The 20,900-nt window shown below is 41.6% G+C and overlaps 1 protein-coding gene across 3 annotated transcripts in view; it reads left to right on the top strand.

Moving 5' to 3' along the window:
- Positions 1-20,900, top strand: part of NTRK2 (neurotrophic tyrosine kinase, receptor, type 2) — a 374,546-nt gene that overhangs the window by 261,401 nt on the left and 92,245 nt on the right. For all 3 annotated transcript variants that reach the window (XM_011945896.1, XM_011945895.1, XM_011945897.1), the window contains one exon: positions 15,958-16,088. In XM_011945896.1, the coding sequence (XP_011801286.1) occupies positions 15,958-16,088 (131 nt within the window). The remainder of the gene's footprint in view (positions 1-15,957; positions 16,089-20,900) is intronic.

Here is a 20,900-nt window from a genome sequence, read left to right as displayed (position 1 = left end):
GACATTAGATGCAGGGATTCACATACAATGACTCCAGAGTTATTTGCATTGGGGAGGTCTGAAAGGGATCCACATGGTGTTTATGCAGAGTGTAATCATTTTTACTTCTGAAAAGCCTGGGATAGAAGACCAATGGATGAAATAAGGGACCTTTTATGACAAATTTATATGTTTTTTAACGAACTCTTTGCTTTGGCAACTCTGTGATCACTTCATTTGGCAGCATGGTTAAGGGAAAATATGATTGAGAAAGCTATTTATGTTCCTGAGAGTCATGTTGCGTATGGTAGCCGAGTGAATAATTCTTTCGTTCTGATTATAAAATCACTTGGCTGTTAGAATGTATAGCTTCCCTTTTAGTTTCATCACTACCACTATACTCTAGAACTTCATGATAATGCTTTTATTAGTGCAACAACCTTCTAGCTTGTTTCTCTGCTTCTGGGCACTTTCATTTAAAACACCACGCATATTGCTACCAGATGATATGCTATTTAGATAATGCCACTCCCTCATTAAGGAACCTACAATAGCTCCCATCTGCTTATACAATCAAATCTAGACCCCCTCATCTAACCTTCAAGCTCTCTGTGGTGTGGTCCCCTATCTACACATACATTGAAACTTACCCGCCACTGCCTTGCATCACACCCCTGACTGAGCAGGGGAATCCTAGCCCCACCACCCTGCCTCAGTGCCTTGCTGTTTCCCTTTTTTTAAGATCCCTACTTTGCCTCCGCCCATGCAGATAAATACATTTTTCACATCTCACCTTAGACCCTTTCATATCTATGAAACCTTTCCAATAGTTACCATCCACATCAGCTTCTTTTTTGAGTTCCTATCACTCTCGTAGGCAAATGCTTGGCACTATTTTTACTCTGGTTTCTTGCAGTGACATTAGTGTCTTATCTACAAAGCTTCCTCTCCAGGATGAACTTTTTACTTTCTGGATTCTTAGTCTCCAGAATGCCTAGTATGCTCCTCTTGTGTAAAGAACACTGAACTTGGAATTGAAAGGCCAAGTTAAAGGCTCTTTAACTGACAAGTCATGTAGCCTTGAATGGGCCCTTGACCTCTTTAAGCCTCTGTTCCCTTAGCTGTAAAATGGAACTCAAGAAATTTTCACAGTCCATTTCACAGAGTTGTTTTAATGCTCAAATAAAATTGCATGTGAGAGTACTTTATGAGCCTTAAAATGCTGCAAGAACAGAAGGCCCCATTATTATTATAGTTTGTCTGTAATATTTAACTTAAGTTGAACCAGTAAAATATAACTGTAAGCCATTGTGTAATCTTGAGGGCCAGATTGCTAAATAGCAGTGGCTGCACCATATAACATTTATTGTACATTTCATTGTTCAGAGTGCTTTTTATTAAGAATACCATTCTGTTCTCTCCAGTACCCCATGAGGTTGTAAGGCTCAGGTATTTTTATTCCCACTTTGCAGCTAGAAAAAGAAAACCAAGGGGAACAAATACAGTGAGTGAATTTCTGTAAGTCACATAGTTAGTTGATGGCCACAATGGAACTGAAGCTTCCATTCTGCCTCTTATTTCTTGCTTGAAAATTGTGGTCATTTTCAGTCTCCACTTCATCACCACCAGACCCCTGCCTCTACGAAGCTTTCCTCTGTGGTTTTCACTTTTTCCCACTTTGGTTCTTGTATAGCAAGGATGGCTTTATATTGGCTAGCAAGGATCTCACTCCTGTTCATTTCATTATAATTACGTTCACATTCATATGGTGGAGGGACAAAATATAAGGGGCATTTCTTGTTTCTCTTTACAAATACTGTTGGTTGACTGAAGTATTAGGTTGGGGAATCCTGGATCAGAGAAGAGACCTGAGTTCAATGTTAGGTCCTCACTTTCTTTGCAGATGGTTTTATCCTCCTGACAGTCAGGCTCTCCCCAGAGCCTTGTCCCCGCGGGCGAGACTGTGGCCTGTCTCTTTTTGGCGTGAAGATAAATAACGGGCTATCTGGTACTCTTCCAGACTGGAGGTGGCAGTGCATACCACTCATCCAGTTGTCCCTCCCTTGTGCTTAAACTCTTTCCCACTCCTTCCCTCTGTTGCGCCTGCTGGCCCCAAGCCTGGAGCTATTCTAGCTTCCACCGAACGGGGCAGTCTTGCCTCTATCGCTGACTCCACTATAGCATGTTCTGAGCTGACAATTCTTCTATGTTTCATGCATTAACATGGAAGCCATGCCCCATCTCCCTTCCAGAAATCTGTTGAAAAATCTCATCCATTAGGACTTACGTTGCCCTTCACTTCACCGTTATGGGTAAGAGGCCAGCTGATGCCCTCACCTCACCGATCTAAAGGGATTTCTTCAATACCTTTCTAAGGAGGTGCAGCTGGAAGCATTGGAATCTTTCAGCCGTCCCCACAGGGACAATGTCATCAGCAGATTACTTCCTCAACTTTAGCATAAATTTCAGTATAATTTAACATTGGCTTATTCTTGAATGAATTTCTGCAATATAATCTACTTGGAATATTTGATGCCGTTTTAATACTTTAGACCATGCCAATCCCAGATGTAAATGGTTCATACTAACATATAAGAACAGAAGTTTTGATCACCCAGCATTAAGTTGTTCCCTGTATCATAGCATCACTGCAGCTCTCCCAGGAGAAGGCAATTTCTAGAAGGGAGTTCATGACAGAACGTGGGAGCCATAACAGCAGCCAGATTAGTCTGACCCTCTGCAGTATCTTCACCAGGACCCCAAAGGACCCCAAAGCCCAATAGGTGGAGTAATTCTCTTTTTTCTGAAGCAGTATGATTGGGTAAATGTGACTTTGTTGTACAGTTCTTATTATTGTCCTCAAAAGCTGAGCTTGTAGCATGGACTGCAAAGTGTGGCAGTCTTCCAGCTGACAGAAGCATACAAAACAAGTCCTTATCTCAAGACAGAGGAGAGGAACCCAAGCACTGTGACTCTCACTTTATAAATCTGCTCTCAGCTCATAAACTACTTTTAACACCAGTGCTTCTTGACATGAGCTCACACCAGAGATTTTGCAACTCATTGATATGGAGGGTGTAAAGAGGCCAGGGACAAAAAAAAAAATACATCTGGTGGCTGCAGAGAAAGGGTTATTTGACTTCTGGAGACAGGCTATAGTAATATTCCACTGATTTTATACAGCCTTTGTCTTCCCTGCCTGCGCTGTTCTTATATTCTTATAAGAGCTATTCAGAAAAGTAGTGTCAGGATATGGCTGGAAGGATGACAGATAGTTAGTTAATAGAAGAACGAAAAATAATGCAACTCTCAATTCTTGAGAGGAGATGAGACATAGTGCAAGCTAAATCCTCCTCTATGTAGTGGGGAATTAATAAGTGAGAAAACCGGAGCAGAAGGTATAAGCATATTCATTAGAGTTATGGACATAACACCCAGAAAACCAAAAATCAAATGTGTTCAAATTGGCTGCCCAGGAGAGTGGAACCAACAACAGAGAGAACTGTGGAAAAGAACAATTTCTTTCCATCTTAAACTCTTTGGTACTACTTAGTTTGTTACCATGTGCATGTATTGCTTTGTAATATTTTTCTTAAAATTAGAAAAAAAGACTATGGATTTTTTTCCTAAAATTCAGCGGTTCTGTGTGTGAAGATATGACTTAGTGATAAATTAAGTTAATCTAGATGAAATAACAAATACTGGTTCGCTTTTGGCCTGTATGAGTGGAAATTTCATTTGATTCAACCGAAATAGTTTTCAGATTTTGTTCTTTCATGTGGACATGTCTTCACTGAAAGCCCAGCATATGCTTGGGTCAGTGGTATCCTGCCATCCTGGAAATGTCGCAATTCATTGTGTCCAACAATGTTCTCTTTCCAAACAACACTTCAAGTTCTGCTCAGCTTACTAGAGAGAGTTCAAAGGGCACGTCTTCCAACCCCAAACCCTGTGCTCAAAGGATTTGTTTCTTCTAATACCCTTAACCCAGTATTTTTTACATGTGTTATGGCAGTTTTTACATTCTGCCTTTTGCAACTTTATTTGTATGCTTATCTCTCTGTTAGACTCTCCATCTTTTGAACAAAAGAAACATGTTCTATAGGGAGAGACTGTGTGGGCTTTGAAGCAATTCTGGCATGCCCTGCGCACTTTCCGGCTACATGACTTTGGGCACCTTCCTTAACATCTTCAAGACCCAGTTGCTACATCCCCAAAATGGGGACAGTGAGGCCTCTCCCGAGGCCCATCAAGATGTTTGAATCAGAAAATGCACGCACAATGCTTAACACATGCCCGGCACACAGCTAATGTGCAGTTAACAACCACTGACTTCCCCTTCCTCTTATTCATCCTTGAGTCTTCCACAGCACCAAACACAGTTCTTTTTCCCTTAGATGATTAAATGGTAAATGAAGGAGTGGGGAAAAGTAGGTTGGTTTGAAAGATTTTGGAAGTATTGCAAAATCCTTTCAGGAAAATAGATGTTAACACTACCTTTTAAAATAAAAGTTCTCAAATAAGCATATTAAAGAAGAAATAGCACAGGACGCTGCTTTGCATATTAACCGAACAGAAAACCATCCAGAGATGGATGCCTCCAAAAATCTTGCCTGTGACCCTCCGCCTTTCAGACATTGGCCATGTATCAGCGGTTGTGAGTTCTGCTGAGCCTCTGCCTTCTATGGAATTGGGGTAGAGTCTACAGCTGAGGAGAGCAGTCTGGGAAGCTTGCGCGGAGTTCTGGACCTCACAAAATGCCCACCAGCCTCTTAATAGGTTGGGCACTTGCTCCTTCCTCTGTTCAGAGCTTTCCACATTAAAAACTCCAGTCTGGTTTTGTGAAGTTGGCCCCGATGACTCCACGGAGCCTTCCTGAGTTGCCCAGCTGCAGAACACTTTGCTTGTCACTGTCATGGCTATTTATCACATTATGATTGCATTATTGTCATTGATATATTTCTCTTACCTATTCCTGTGCCCTTGTTAGAGTGTGTGCACAGAGAAGATACTCCATGTGTTTATGTAAAAATAAAATGTTAATTCATTAAGATACAGGTCAGGGAAGCCCCTGAATAACCACTGGTGTGATTTTTTAATTTATCCCCACCAAAAACAAAAGATTTCTTCCACAATGGGAACATTCCTTCAGAGGTTCATTGGTAAAAGCCAACTTACTTAAAGAAGTCAATTAGAAAACTATGGTAGCAGCCCGGTGTGGTGGCTCATGCCTGTAATCCCAGCACTTTGGAAGGCCGAGGCGGGCAGATCACTTGAGGTCAGGAGGTGGAGACCAGCCTGGCCAACATGGTGAAATCCCATCACTACTAAAAATACAAAAATTAGCTGGGCATGGTGGCACACACCTAAAAAAATCCCAGTTACTCGGGAGGTTGAGCCTGGGAGGCGGAGGTTGCAGTCAACTGAGATCTCACCACTGCACTCCAGCCTAGGTGACAGCGTGAGACTCAACCTCAGAAACAACAACAACAGGGCCGGGCGCGGTGGCTCACTCCTGTAATCCCAGCACTTTACGAGCTTGAGGTGGGTGGATCACAAGGTCAGGAGTTTGAGATCAGCCTGGCTAATATGGTGAAACCCCGACTCTACTAAAAATACAAAAAAATTAGCCAGGCTTAGTGGCACATGCCTGTAATCCCAGCTACTCGGGAGGCTGAGGCAGGAGAATTGCTTGAACCCGGGAGGCGGAGGTTGCAGTGAGCTGAGATCGTGCCACTACACTCCAGCCTGGGTGACAAAGCAAGACTCTGTCTCAAAAAAAAAAAAAAAAAAAAAAAAAACCACAAACAAACAAAAAATTGTAGTAGCTACTAGTTTAAATTGTTGAAGGAAGAAAAGTTTTTGTAGGGAGGGCACAGGAGTGGAGGATACCAGGAATAAAACAGACACCAGCAAAGAGACCACAGTGGAGGTTTATGGCTGGCATGGTGGCACGCACCGTAGCCCCAGCTACTTGGGAGACTGAGGTGGGAGGATTGCTTGAATCCAGGAGGTTGAGGCTGCAGTGAACTCTGATCATGCCACTGCACTGCACTCTAGCCTGTATGATAGAGTGAGATCCTGTCTCAAAAAAAAAAAAAAGAAAGAAAGAAAAAAGAAAGAAAGAAAGAAAGAAAGAAAGAAAGAAAGAAAGAAAGAAAGAGAAAGAAAGAATAAAGAAGGTTTATACACACAGTGTGGGAGGTACAAGGGAGAAAGCATGAGGCTTTCCAGCCTTGAGAGCAGGAAGAACTTTAGGGCACAGGGACACAGAGTCAGAGATAAGACTGTCTGGCCCACCTGCCAGGATTTTGTACAATCACGCTGCATAATGATTCTTGAAAATACAAACATTGCCGGGACTGACTGACAAGTATTGTTCCAGCGGGGAGAGCTGTCAGGGCAAATCAATCCAATTCTACCACATGCCAGTGTGTAGAACAGATATAATTTTGGCTGTTGGGGATGTCAAAGCGAAGGATGTACCGTATGTGTATTTTGAAATGTGGTGTTCTTTTTAGTCTAACAGCTTGAAAGATTTCTGGGGCTTTCCCCCCTTGGCTTTTTTCTAGAAGTTTTGGGAATTTAACTCCAAATAATTCCATTGCTTTTATCTGCTATAACGTGCAGGTTAAATTCAGCCTTTCTCCCTCCACTCCTACGGACACTTGCTGTCATGTGGGGTATTAAACATTAGTCTAGTGAGGAAAGGGCCATTTGCTGGCATTGGATATTGCATGAGGCATCTCTAGGTCCCTGGTGCCCTCCCAGAAATGTAAAGTTGATTTGCAGCAGTCTATCTAGTTGATCACTGCACCAAATAAATGCAAGGCTAAATGGAGAGGCTTAGGATGGCTCGTGTGTCTAGGCCCCTTGGAAATCTCTGAAGGTCCACTTGTTCCTTCGGTGACCCAGTGCTATGAGGGCCTGAGGCCCTCAGAAGTTAGCTCACTGAAAATCTCTCTTCTCTGTTCAGAACTTTCCTGCATCCCCACCACCCCCACCTCACTGCCCTCTCTGCACCTTCCCTGGGAATCTCTCCCAGCAGTTATCTCCTCTGCCTTCTTCTCTTCTCTTCTTCTTCTTCTTTTTTTTTTTTTTTGAGCTATTTTATTTCTGACCCTCAACTATTCCTCTTAACTTACAAATACTATCAAACCTCAAAATGGCCCCTAACCCCCATGTGCTGGAGCCATGGTGCTGTCTCTAGATGGACCTGTCTGCCCCTGCACCGTCTGCCCCCTCTCCAGTCTCCCACAGGCTCGGCCTCCATTCTCCAGTCCTGGCTTCCATTTTCTCACTTCCTATTCAGGATACCACCGAGGGCAGGCTGCCTTCTGTTGTCTTCATGGTCATGGTCCGTGGCCCTCTCCTACCTCTGATTAGTTCATTTTTGTCTTGTTCTCTGTCTTTCCCTGATTATCCTCATAGTCATTCTCCGAGGATTCATTTTTGGTGACATCCTCTGTGACCTTTGGGGTCACAGACCTGATTGCAGCTTCTGTGGCTAGAGACAGCACCTCCCACAAGAGTCTTGTTGAGCTGTGGACCTTTGACGGGCAAGAGGCCAGAGAGGAAAGATGGATGAGGGACAGGATGGAGCCCGCTCTCAGCTCTGTACCAGCCTCTGTGAGGGCAAGTTCTAGTGCTATGCCCTAACTGGCTTCCTTGCTTCCAGTTTTAGTTCAGCCAGATGAATCTCTCTAAAGACTTGCCCTGATCACTTCTTACCATGCTCAAAGATCTTCAACAGCTCCTCAGGACTCATATTTATAATGTAAAATCATGGACTCATGGCTGTGGAGTGTGTGAACTGGGGCAGACCTAAAATGCCATGTAGCCCAAACTCCCCTATTTAACAATGAGGAAGGGGAGGCACAGAGAAGGAAGTCATATTTATTAGTGCCAGAACTTGTCTAAAGTACTTAGTGAGATATTCAAAGCCCTCCATAATCCAGTCTCTTTCTTTCCTTCTTTCTTTCTTTTCTTTCCTTCCTTCCTTCCTTCCTTCCTTCTGTCCTTCCCCTCTCTCTTTCTTTCTTTCTTTTTTGAGATGGAGTTTTGCTGGAGTGCAGTGGCGCAATCCTGGCTCACTGCAACCTCTGCCTCCCGGGTTCAAGTGATTTTCCTCCCTCAGCCTCCCAAGTAGCTGGGATTACAGGCATGTGCCACCATGCTTGGCTAATTTTGAATTTTTAGTAGAGATGGGGCTTCTCCATGTTGGTCAGGCTGGTCTTGAACTCCTGAGCTCAGGTGATCCACCCACGTCAGCCTCCCAAAGTGCTGGGATTACAGGCGTGAGCCACTGCACCTGGCCCAGTTTCTTTCTTTTTTTATGGCATGTTGCCTGCTCTTCCTCTTTAGCTAAAACCAAGATAAATCACTCTTTCCCAAAACCACTCTGGACTTTTCTTCCTCCTCATCCTGGTTCTTTCTCTTCTCCCCTCTTAAGTGTTCTCTTCCTCACCATTTTTTTTCTCTTGTTCGATTACTCATCTATTTTTACATGTTTGTGTTATTATTTGTTCATAAAATAGTTTTGGTTGTCTCATGTATTCCAGGCTTAGCAGTGGATTAGGGGAAATTACACTTATTTGTCAACTCCATGCCCAAAGCATTCTTGAGCATGCTCGTAAGTGTTTATTTTAATGCCATTATGATAAGAACTGTGGACTCCTTGTACAATGCCTTAGCTGAAGATAGCTTTTGTGTCATGTGTTCATTTCTTTTTGATCTCTGTCATGAGAACTATTTTTAGGAAACTTACTTCTTACTCTGGAGACATTTTTGAGGACATTGATCATTGTGCCTATCAACATCCCTTGTGTAAAATATTTGATACGCTCCTTTAAAAACAAACTGTCACGAAGAATCTTATGTCCCAGAAGGGATCCCTGTGTTCTTATTTATGAGTAGCCAAAATTTTGTAAATTATTGTGTTTTCTTTTTGGCTTCTCCTGCCTGCCAGCAAGCTTAAGATCAAATTATGACTTAAGTTTAATAACCACTGGGGACCCTAGAGTCTGCATACTTGCATTTCTACTTAACGCCTTGTCTTAACTTCCTATTTTATGTCTTTGACTTCAGTTATTATTAAAGTTTTTGTTTTTCTTTGTGTCATTTATAGTACCTAAAATATTTTGTGAATGGAGCAAAGATGTAAGTAAATGGCATGAAAGATATATGTACATGGATTTTTCTGCCCTTTAGGTTATAAGGTCCTTGAAGACAGGGATTATTTTACTCTTCTCTTTTTCTAGGCCCTAAAAAAATGCCGAGGCACTTTCAGTAGGTGCATAGTAAAAGTTTATTGAACTAAATTGATAGAAATAGACTCCTGACTCCCTAGAGAGGCACAGCTGAACTCATAAGCTTTCTCTTTCACTTTGTATTTTGTAAGAAGGCCAAGACAAGGTATGTTGTAGTGGAAAAAATTCAAACCCTGCTTGTTACTAATTGTACAATCTCACATGAGTTATTTAGCTAATCCAATCCTCCTCTTTTTTTCGTTAGTTGGAAAATGGAGGTAATAATACCCTTCCAGATTGCTATGTCAATTGATAAGTCTTGTAAGTCTCTCAGCACATTCTCCGGCCCATAATAGCAATCAGCACAAGTTAGGCACCCTTTTCCCTCCCTAGTTCCTCGTTTCATTGGAAATAGTACTTGGAAAAGGATAAGTAGTGGATTGCTCCATGGCCACAAGTAAGTCAATTAACTGAGGTGTCATCTGTAAAATAAGTGTGGCTATTGACCTCCTTCAGAGGGATATGAAATTAATTGATGATAATGCACATTGGGAATTTTTGCTGAGAAGTGCTTCAGAATGGCTCAGTCTTGTTACGTGCTCTATTTCATCCTTAATATTATTTATGAATATTTAGCCTTTTCTTGTTCTGGTGTGTTTTATGTCTGTGGTCTTAATTGCATTTATTTTTTAATTTAGTACTAACTTGTATCTTAATAAAAATGTATGTGAAACTTTAAAACATAGTTTCTATCTTTCACACAAATTTGTTTTTATAAGGTGGATGATTTTACTTTATTCAGTGTGCTGCTAAAACATCAAGATATTTGGAAAATCATTTTTGTTAATTTTATTTTATATCAAGTTCAAGCATTTTTTGAAGTATTTAATGTTTACATTCTGCTTTTAACATTCATATTTTATATTTATCAGTAGTTTTCTAATGAAATTGTTTATTATGAGATGTTTAACTCATTTCAAATGATAAACATGAGTGTTTCAAGTATTTCTAGTAGAAAAGATATTAACTAAATGAAACACCTGTTTTCATTTTAATGTCAGGAAATCCTCTCTGTCTTCAGTACCAATCAGGGTCCTGTGTTTCAGAGTCCAAGGGTTGCTCTTCTGAGAGGGAGGGAACCTGAATCCTAGCTCGGTCACCTTCTAGCTGTGTGGCCCCAGGAAAGTCATGTCACTGTGCCAAGCCTCTCACTGATCTGTCAAACTCGAGGGACACAGTCTCAATGATCTTTAAGTTCTCTTCCTATCACCATATTGGGTCCTGGGAGATGGAACTGCTGAAGGCAGGCTCTGCATTTAGGACCACAGGGAAACTGAGAGAGAGAATTTCGAGAACTCTAGTACAGAACATTATCTTCTAGAGTATATTACTTTTCATCTTTCTCCTGAAAGCTTTAAGATCTGTCTCTTTTTAGCTGCAGGTTGCTTTGTCCTTGGCATATATCAGATACTGAATAAATGTCTCTGTTGAAAGTTCCATATGTTTAGTGGAATATGTCCACTGGACCAACAGTATCTATGAAATTCCATTATTGAGGAAATGGGAAAGACACATTTCCTATCTGAGACCTTAAATGAATAAAGTTATATTTATTTTTTATTAGTTTTAGATTTCATAGCAATGGGTATAGACATGGAGTAATATTTTATCTATTGCCTGTGCGTATATATAGAATATGTACCTCTGGGAGGAATCTATACCAGAAATTTGATTTAAGCAATCTGAAACCACAGGCATCTATGTCAACTGCCAGAGACACATTGTGACACAATGCATTTTTCAGGACTCTAATGTGATACTAACACAAAGCCGGAAGTCAGTTCACTTCTGGTACTCATGGGACAAATGACCAAGGGTACCACATTTCCATTCTGAAAAATTCTGTCGGTGACAGGGTTGCCCAGACAGGGTGCCAATCACATGAGTTTGGTGATGTATTTCCTACAGCTCCTACTTGATTCCTCCTTTTCCTGTGGCAGGGTGAATTTTAAGAAGAAATTTTTCTATAAAACTTTTTTTTTTTTTTAAATCAGTTATTGTTTTTAGTTTTCCTTCAAATCTAGGAAGTCATTCATGGTAGAGTTTGGACTTCTTTTTTTTTTTTTTTAATTTGAGACAGAGTCTCATTCTGTTCTGTCCCCAGGCCGGAGTGCAGTGGCATGATCCCTGCTCACTACAACCTCTGCCTCCCAGATTCAAACAATTCTCCTGCCTCAGTCTCCCAGGTAGCTGTGATTACAGGTGCGTGCCACCACGCCCATTTAATTTTTGTGGTTTTAATAGAGACAGGGTTTCACCACGTTGGCCAGCTGGTCTCAAACTCCTGACCTCAAGTGATCTGCCCGCCTCAGCCTCCCAAAGTGCTGGGATTACAGGCCTGAGCCACCACTCCCAGCCTCTTATTTATTTCTTATTACAGTTGTTTATTTTGGGTTTAAGGTGATTTTGCTCAAGTCTCCAAAGTTAAGAGCAGTGAATTGGCTGACCACAGAGAAAGGAAGCATGTGAGAATTTTGCATGCTTATATGATATTTATCACGGAATCCTTAGGCATGCTTCACTCAGGATATTTTGTGTAAAGCGAATCAAAAATGTCCATAGAGCCCTTCAAGACAGTGATATTCAAAGTCTTAGACCACAGTGAGATAGGAGTTTGACCACAATGTGAGCCAGGGCATTGCTTCCTTCATTACAAAAGTCTTACTCTCAGGAAAAGTTAGCCTAATGTCACATAATCAGCCAAACTAAACCTTTGGATGTCTGGCCTGTTAGCTCCACTGTTGAAAGGTGCAGGAGAAATGGCAGCCCAGTGTTGTTACAGCTTAGGCAGCTTACTGAGCCTTTCTGAGCTCAGGCCCTGAGAAGGAAGGCACTGGTAAGGTGGAGAGGGAAAATGTGGGCCCAGAGCTCAGTGGGTGAGAGGAGCAACCGAGATGTCAGCAGAGGTGGTGCAGGCTAATGCCTCCCTAAAACAGAAGCTTCAAGACAGCTGGGGCTCTAGCAGGAGGGAGAGGGAGTAAAGGATCAGAAATCAGGTGTACAGCCCCTTAAAGTACCAGGGGATGAGGGATAGAGATGGCATCCAATTGAGAGGCTTGGGCATCCTTGGCACATTGCCGAGGTTTTATTTAAATCAGGGAGGTAAAGAGATGTTTAAGGAGAGTTGAGGAAATAAGGAGCTCGTGGAGTCACAGGCAGTGAGCTCAGAGTACACCGTGGAAGAGTGTCCAGGGGAGCTGAAGGGGCATGAGTGAGCCACGTTGGGAGGATAGTGTCTGGATAACCAGGGACTCCCTGTGGTGTTGTAGGGAAATGGAAATGGGCAAATTGGGATGAGTTTTGATGCCTTCTTAGAGGAGAATGAGAAGATGTTCTTAGCTCAATGATGTGAAAGTTTCAGATTAGATGTTCTTCCCACTCTTGCCATCTCAGAGAATTGAGCTACTTTATCACCTACATGTTTAAAAGAGTTGACCTCAATTAACTCAAATAACATAGTCAAGTACTATTTTTCTGTCACTATTATTATTAAACATTTTTTTTCACAGATATTTATAAAGCACCAGTTGTATGCACAGCACTGTGAGGACCTGTCAGGAATACAAATACAAAATTGTTACCTGTGACCCTAAGTAGCTCAGTCTTATAAAACAGAAATTTGGCCAGGTGCGGCGGCTCATGCCTGTAATCCCAGCGCTTTGGGAGGCCGAGGTGGGTGGAGCACGAGGTCAGGAGTTTGAGATCAGCCTGGCCAATATGGTGAAACCCCGTCTCTACTAAAAATAGAAAAAAAATTAGCCGAGCGTGGTGGCACACACCTGTAGTCCCAGATACTCGGGATGCTGAGGCAGAAGAATCCCTTGAACCTGGGAGGCAGAGGTTGCAGTGAGCTGAGATTGTGCCACTGCACTCCAGCCTGGGTGACAGAGCAAGATTCTGTCTAAAAAAAAAGAGAGAAATTTATTCTATTTAGAGATAATACACTGGCAAAAGGACACTGCTCAGATATCAGTGCCCCAAATTGTACCAAAACAAATAAATGCAAATATAGTAGCCCATTTTCTAAAGAAAAGATGCACATTTCCTACTTTCAAGGTCAACATGGGAAAACTGCTTTGATCAATTTTAGTTTTAGAAATGATGAAATTGTGGCTTTGACCTTAAAAACTTATTTTCCACCAAAATTTTCTCCTGCTTGGACTACGAAAAGATAGAAGGTATGCAATCAAATGCAAAAAAAAAAAAAAAAAAAGTTAAATACTTGCCTTGCTCTGGTTAGAGTGAGATGTAAATCAAGTGGGAATTTAATTCCCAATGAACATGTGACAACCAGGGAGTTAAATATTAGATTTAAATAGGGCAGCTAATTATCTGCAAGAATTACATTTGTGTCTTTATATGGGCACTCTCCCTAATGAACACATTTCTCTCCTCTTCAATTCAGGCGTTGCCACTGGAGCATGAGAAATTAATATACGTTCTTATATTCATCAATATTGTTGCTCATAAAAAGACCTTTTGATTTTTATCACCCTGAGTTCCCAGAGGCTCACAGAGGCATTCACAGCTCTGAACCACATGAATTATCAAGGGGAAAAAAAATCCCATTAAATCAAAATCTTAATTACCACTTGCATTTTCTATAAAGTTGTGTCCAAAAAGAAACTGAGCAGGCTGTCCATCAACATGGAATGGATGAATAAACGGTGGTATCATCCTTCCATAGAATCTTACACAGTGGTATGAGGGAAATAATTCCTGCTACACACACAATACAACCCAATCTCAAGGACACTGTTGAGCGAGGGATGCAAGACCTGCGACAATTCGTACTGTGTAACTCCGTTTCACGTAGGTTCCAACACAGGTGAAGCTGAACAAGCTCTTGTCAGAGATGTAGCATTGGTAACAAACTTACAAGGGAAATGATTAAGACAAAATTCAAGAGGGTAGTTATCTGTGGGAGATGAGGAAGAACGTAGGTACAATCAGGAGAGAACACATGGGTGCTTCGAAGTTACTGGTGATATTTTATTTCTTAAATGGGATGGGGGGTTCATAGGCATCCATTTTATTATTATTATTTACTGCAGTAAACTGCAGAGATATGGTTTATATTTTCTTATAATGCAGTTCACAATCAACTGAATTTGAAAAATGTTATCAAATTACACCTCAGTACTATATCTCTACTTTGAGTTGCACGAGGCATCAGGAGATATTTAGAGCTTGCTCTTAACCTTGGGAGCTTACAGATGTGATATAATTTGGGGGATACATCAGAATACAAACAAGCCATGATAGAATGTCAGTTCAGAGAAAGAGGTCTTTGGTGGTCAAAGTGGTCCTGGAAAACTCGATGAGAGAATAAGAATTTGAATGGGGCCTTGAAGGATGAACTAAACAGAGAGGAAGCCTGGCAATTGTTCTTATGTTTTTCTCTATTTCTCTTATAAATCTGATCTCTGCTCATGCAATTTACAATTGAAAAGAGACTTTGTAAAGTAGAAGAAAAGACATGAACGCTGGAATCAGACAGATTTGGGTCCAAATCCCAATTCCATTCCCAGACTGTGAATCTTGGAAATTCCTGCAGACTGTTTTCCCACTTGTAAAATGCAGAGAGGATTCTGTCACAGGATTGTGAGAATGACATGAAAGAATATAGTTGACCACACATTCCAAGCTCTAGAGGGCATCACAGTCTCTTTTTAATGCACCACCATTCAGCAACAAGGAGTTCAGAAAACAATACCAGCCAAGACCCGGTGGAACTCCCATGCTAAGGGACTCAGCATTTAATGTGCTCAGTGAGGAGGCACAGCTCGCATGCCCTTCTGTCCTCTGTGGGCCTCTCCTCCATGACCCCTGTCCTTTGGTGTGCTCCCTCTCTGGTTTCCACCTTGCAGCCAGTGAGCTTTTGAGGGCCCTTAACTGCCTCCTGCCTTGTGCACCAAGAGCGTGTATAGATGAATGACTTGAGCCATCGCTGCTCCAGACTGTAGGGAGGAACATTCTCTTGTCCTGGGATTCATCTGTTTTTGTCTCTTCTTGGCTTTGGAGAGCCAAGACTGAGCCATGATTTTAAAACAAGGCTAAGGATGCTAGTCTTTAGTGCAGACGTCTAGATGTTTCTGATCCAAACAAAGGAAGTCAGTGAGGCCCAGCCGTGTTTCAGCCCACTCCACTAGAAGGCTAAAACTGAGGTGAGGCCAAAACCTTAATTAACAATGCACAGATCTTGCATTTTCCTTTTGTTTCCTCTGACTCCATCTCCCTTAGGAATCTGAGATGGCTTAACCAAGAATTCAGGATTGCTAGCTATCTCTCTGCTTTGCCCCACTGGACACACTACTAACAAATATATGCAAAGCTTCTGGCTTATAAGAAGCCTGCCATTAATGTGAATTTCTCATTCTCCCCTTTTTTAGTCTATAAAGTTTATCAAGGATATTTTGCAGTCAGCAACTAGGTATCTACTTTAGTTTTATCAGAAACAATAATCGAGTTCTGGAGAATAAGGTGATGAAACCTCCTCCCAGCCATTTGGGGTGGACTGTGAAGTTGGACACCCAGCCTTTTTGGTTCATTGTGCACAGAGGAGAGACTCTTGGGCCTGGAAGCTCAGGTACAGGCCACCAACTCCTCACCTGCTGCCTTCACCTCCGTGTGCTTCAATTCCAATTTCCATTCTGTCTTTGTTTTGCAGTTGTTCAGCACATCAAGCGACATAACATTGTTCTGAAAAGGGAGCTAGGCGAAGGAGCCTTTGGAAAAGTGTTCCTAGCTGAATGCTATAACCTCTGTCCTGAGCAGGACAAGATCTTGGTGGCAGTGAAGGTAAGAGAACATTCCAGAATGTCTCATTAACCATGATCACACTTATGTGTGGAAATTTAACTCCATTTTATTATATTTTGGTGGCCAATGCAGGAGCAAATCGTTCCTGCTATGGTGGATGTATCCGAATTCCTTTAAACTAAATGGACAGTCGAAAGGACATTTGGGGCACATCCAACTGTCAGAGGTTCTTCTCGGGGCCCACTGACAAATCTGCAGGCTGTGAGGAGCTCTGAGTACTCTTCCAAGTCCATACTAACTGAATTTTGGATGGAAGTAAGTGGGGCCAAAGATCATTTGACCAGCTGAGTCCTGAAGACTCACATGTGTCTCCTCAAATTGTTCAGTGCTTGTGCCAAGCTCAGCTGAAGCTTGTGTCAGGTTTATGGTTCTGGAAGGAAGGATTGTGGACTTCACTTCCCCTGTCAGTCTCTGTACCAGTCAATTCCCTACCTTGACCCTCCCAGATGCGTACAAATCTCCAGGGTTTTATATAGCACAGGCATGATTTCATCCAGGGCTGGATGGCATCTCCTGTGAAATTCACCACCCAAGGAGACTTGGTGGTTTTACTAAAACAAGGAATACTGAAAGTCGTCCATCACAGTCATGTCCTCCTAAACTCAAAAAGGAGTCTTGGTCTTCAATAAGATAAGCATTATGATTGAAAGGGATACAATTTCCACTGAACTCTCTAAAACACAAGAATTAACAAAAATAGCACAAAAGGCTTCAGGTATTTTGCATATTTTTTTTCAAAATTTTTTTTCACTCACCAAAATAATGAGTTTTATATATATATATATATATAAAACACTTAAAAGAGGCATATATTTATAAAATGAATTAAGTTCTAAATGAATATGGACATGGCTAATGTAATAAAATGTAAGTTCTTGACTTAATATAAGATGATTGAATTTTTTGCTGTGTTTTAATTCTGCCAAACAGGAAACATTTTTACAAATGGCATTTATTCATTAGTTAGAACCAGGACAACTTTTCATTTTAGAAAATCAGGAGTCTATTCCGTTACTGTTATACTTAACATTAAAATGTTTCAGTACATACATAATGGGCAACTTAGAAATAAAATTTTTCTTGGAGTCATCCGGCAGACTAAATGGTTTCTATTAAAGTTTATCCAAATAGAAAAACTGTACATTTGCTTTCTTTGTCATCAAAAAAAAAAAAAAACTAACCAAGGTGGCATGATACTCCTAAACTCTCAGAGAAGACTCCTAAACTCTGCACTTTGGAGTGAATAAAGAACAGACCTTCCTAGGAATGATAAATGCAAACATTTTTCAAATAAACATCATCTTCCCAAGATGGGCAAATGGAGAGGGAGAGAGAGAGAGAGGAAAGAGGAGAGGAAGGAGATCCTGGAGAGATGTGAGTTTGATTGGAGTAGAAGGTGGCAAAGTGAGAATCTTGCAGTCATTCTGGAGATGTTTAATTTTTGCTTTTGCTATTACTTCCTCTTTTCTTTTACTTACTCAAAAAGTTTTGTTTGTCATTGTTTAGCACAAAATGTTCAGAACATTTGGCAGTGTTAAATCTGCAGTCTCTGTTTTCTTCTTACTGTATCTTTTTTTCCCCCTTTTGGTTAAATGAGACCAAAAGGTAGCTTTATTTTTGTAAATTCGTAGTTGGATCACATGTTAGAGTTGGAAGAATCTTTGGGAACATCTAATCCTAGGCTAGCCATGTATTATAGACAAGGAAACTTAAGACCCTGGATTCGTGTTCTGGGCCCACCTTTTGTACTGCCACCCAGGAAGCTAAGTCAGACCTTCAGACTCTGCATTCACTTCCTGGTGTCACAAGATGGACTCTTTGAATGTCAAGAAATCCTGGGAGACTAGGGAATCCTAGATGAGAGTGTAGAAATAGCTGAGAAACCTCAGGAACATATAGAGATAGAGGCAACAGATTTCTCAGTGGATGTGGCCTTTCATCTTAGTACTACTTCTTGCTCTGTGCCTACTTCTCTGTACTTGCAATACCTTTAACGAGAGTGTGTTGTATAGCTGAATCCAGGGCGCCCTCAGCTTATGTGTTACATTTCCTTCCAAACATATGCTCAAACAGGACTTCAGGGCTTGGACAACTAACAGTGAAGAGTCAGCTGGTGACAGTGATGTTTAGCCTGGTACCTGGGTTGGCCTTAAAAGATATGTTATGCCATTTCACTTTCCTGCCCACGACATGCTTCTGTTTGGGCATATGTCCCGTTACCACTGTCAGTGAGGCCCCTCTCTGGTTTGTATCCCAATCACATTCCTAGTTCCACCTCTGAACCAGACCTAGGGCCTAGGCTTCACGTGCATCCTGGCTTTGCCAAGTATTTGCAAAGTAATGGCCTATGATGAGTGTTTCTTTAATCAACACTGCTTTTAAAAAAGGAAAAACGGGATATGATTCTTTGTTAAATCCCAACTCTTCTCTTTGCTAGTTTCATTCTTGTTGAAATTCAAATGAAACTATCATCTATCATCTCAGATAAGGAAGACAAAGTGTCTGCAGACTAAAAATTCATTCTAACTTCATGGTTACAAACCTAAGAAGTTTCATGTCAGTGACCTTACATGTGATTTTTTTTTTTTTTTTTTGAAATGGGAGGTTTTGCTTATGTTTGCTAGAGTAATTTCGAGCTTCAGAGAGGATGTTTATTTCAACTCTCTGGGATTCAGAGGCTGCAGACACGTAAGGGACTGGCTGGACCTTCCACAAGCTCCAGGGTGAATTGGATCAGAATAACCCATGGACTTTTCACAGAGCTGTCACTCGCCAGCCTGACCTGCTCATTTTTAGGGCTTTAGGCCTATTGAAAGTGTATTCAAAGACTATCCAAAGGAGTCTGGGAAGAAAATGTCTATGGTTCAGCCCTGACCACAATGAAGGGATTTTTTAAAGGAAAGAAACCAACTGAATGCAGCTGCCGGGGACTGCACAGCTTCTCACCTCTGTGGAGTGACTGCCAGGCTTGCTCCTCTTCCATTGGAGACACCCAGGGATGTTTGACAGCCTTTCTGCTGTTGCTTAGCAACCCCTGCAGCATTGATTATGCATGCTAAGAAATAGCAGCTATTGTCCTTTTTCCTTCTCTAGAAGGAGCTGACTCTGGTGTGAAATCTAAGGCTTTCTGTTCAGATTGACAGATGTCAGATTCCTGTAAATTCTGGTGTTGACGATTTAAGAGCTTGAGGGATCCATAGGAAGAGATTTAGGGTAGAAGTGATCCTAAGGCATGTGCATGACACTTGAGGGCACACAGAGCTGAGCATCCTCTCCCATCGGAGTATCTGCTTGTTTGGATCCAACCGGATTGTCCCTTTCCTGATACTTTTGGATGATCTTTATTTTTTTAGTGAAATTGATCTATCAACCATTTTTTCCCCTTTGCACTGAGTTACAATAAAAGAACCCATAGAGAGGAGGAGAAGCAGAGAAACCAGTCTTTGATCAAACTGAGTTACTTTACCTTTAAGTAAGTCAATTGCCAAGGAAACGCTTCATCGCAGTTTCCCTGCATTAACTGTGGATGCATTAGCTATTTTTGGCTCCATCCAACCTGTATTTCCAAAGCTGCAATTCCTATAACATTTCCTTGTACTATGAATCCACACTGATTTTTGCTTTTTAAATATATCCACAAGTGTGTGTTGTGGGATTCATGGTCCCTCCTCCCCTCCCCACTGACTCAGGTGTATTTCTAGAAACATAAAATGCTGAATAGGAGAGAGACCTTAGAAATCACATATATAACCCAAGCCTCATGTTTTATGGATGAGAAAACTGAGACTCAAGGAAGTCGAGTGACTTCCCCAAGGTGTAAGTTAAAGTGAGTCAGAGGTGTTGCACAGGAAGAAGACTTGGCAAGATAAAAAATGGTAAAATTTGACTTCAGCAAGCACTTTCATTGGAATCTGACTTAGGATTTTTGCTTTTCATGGTCCTGAATTCTTTCTTGTCAACAGAGAAAATGATGATGTTTTTCTACACCAAGAGTTTGGAAAAGTTTTCTGATAACCCCTCTAGCACATAATGAGGCAGGCCCCATGTGGCATCCAACATGTTTCCTCCATTTCCGTGTTGGGATGGCCCCTACCCAGCCTCTTGGTCCAGGTAGCTCCCACTCACCTGTCACCTCTCAATTCAAGTTGTCCCTCTTGGGGAGGATGTCCCTTGCTTGCACCTCCATCTAGGTCACATCTCCATGATATATGCTATTAAAACATCGGTACTTGTCCTTTATAGCATTTGTTAATATTTTAAAATTATATATGTCTTTCTGGGCTTATTTAATGAATGGCATTGAATGCCTGTCTCCTTTAGTAGAGTGGCATATTCCCCATGATGGCAATAGTGCCTTTTAGCACATTGCCTCGTATATAGTAGTATACAGTAAATGCTTATTGAATGAATGAAGGGATGGATGGGTGGGTGCATGGAAGAACAAAAAGATCATGAAAATAATAGCCTTTAGATAATTGGAGAGTTGGGCCAGGTGTGATGGCTCACACCTGTCATCCCAGCACTTTGGGAGGCCGAGTCGGACGAATTGCTTGAGCTCAGGAGTTCAAGACCAGCCTGGGCAACATGATGAAATCCCATCTCTACAAAAAATACAAAAAAATTAGCTGAGTGTGGTGGCACACGCCTAGGGTCCCAGCTACGTGGGAGACTGAAGTGGGAGGATTGCTTGAGCCTGGGAGGCAGAGGTTGTAGTGAGCCGAGACTGCACCACTGCATTCCACCCTGGGTGACAGAGTGATCTCCTGACCTCGTGATCCGCCCGCCTCGGCC

The sequence above is a fragment of the Colobus angolensis genome, unplaced genomic scaffold, assembly GCF_000951035.1.
Source record: "Colobus angolensis palliatus isolate OR3802 unplaced genomic scaffold, Cang.pa_1.0 Scaffold246, whole genome shotgun sequence".
Taxonomy (NCBI): domain Eukaryota; kingdom Metazoa; phylum Chordata; class Mammalia; order Primates; family Cercopithecidae; genus Colobus; species Colobus angolensis.
This window is presented reverse-complemented; position numbering and strand designations above follow the sequence as displayed.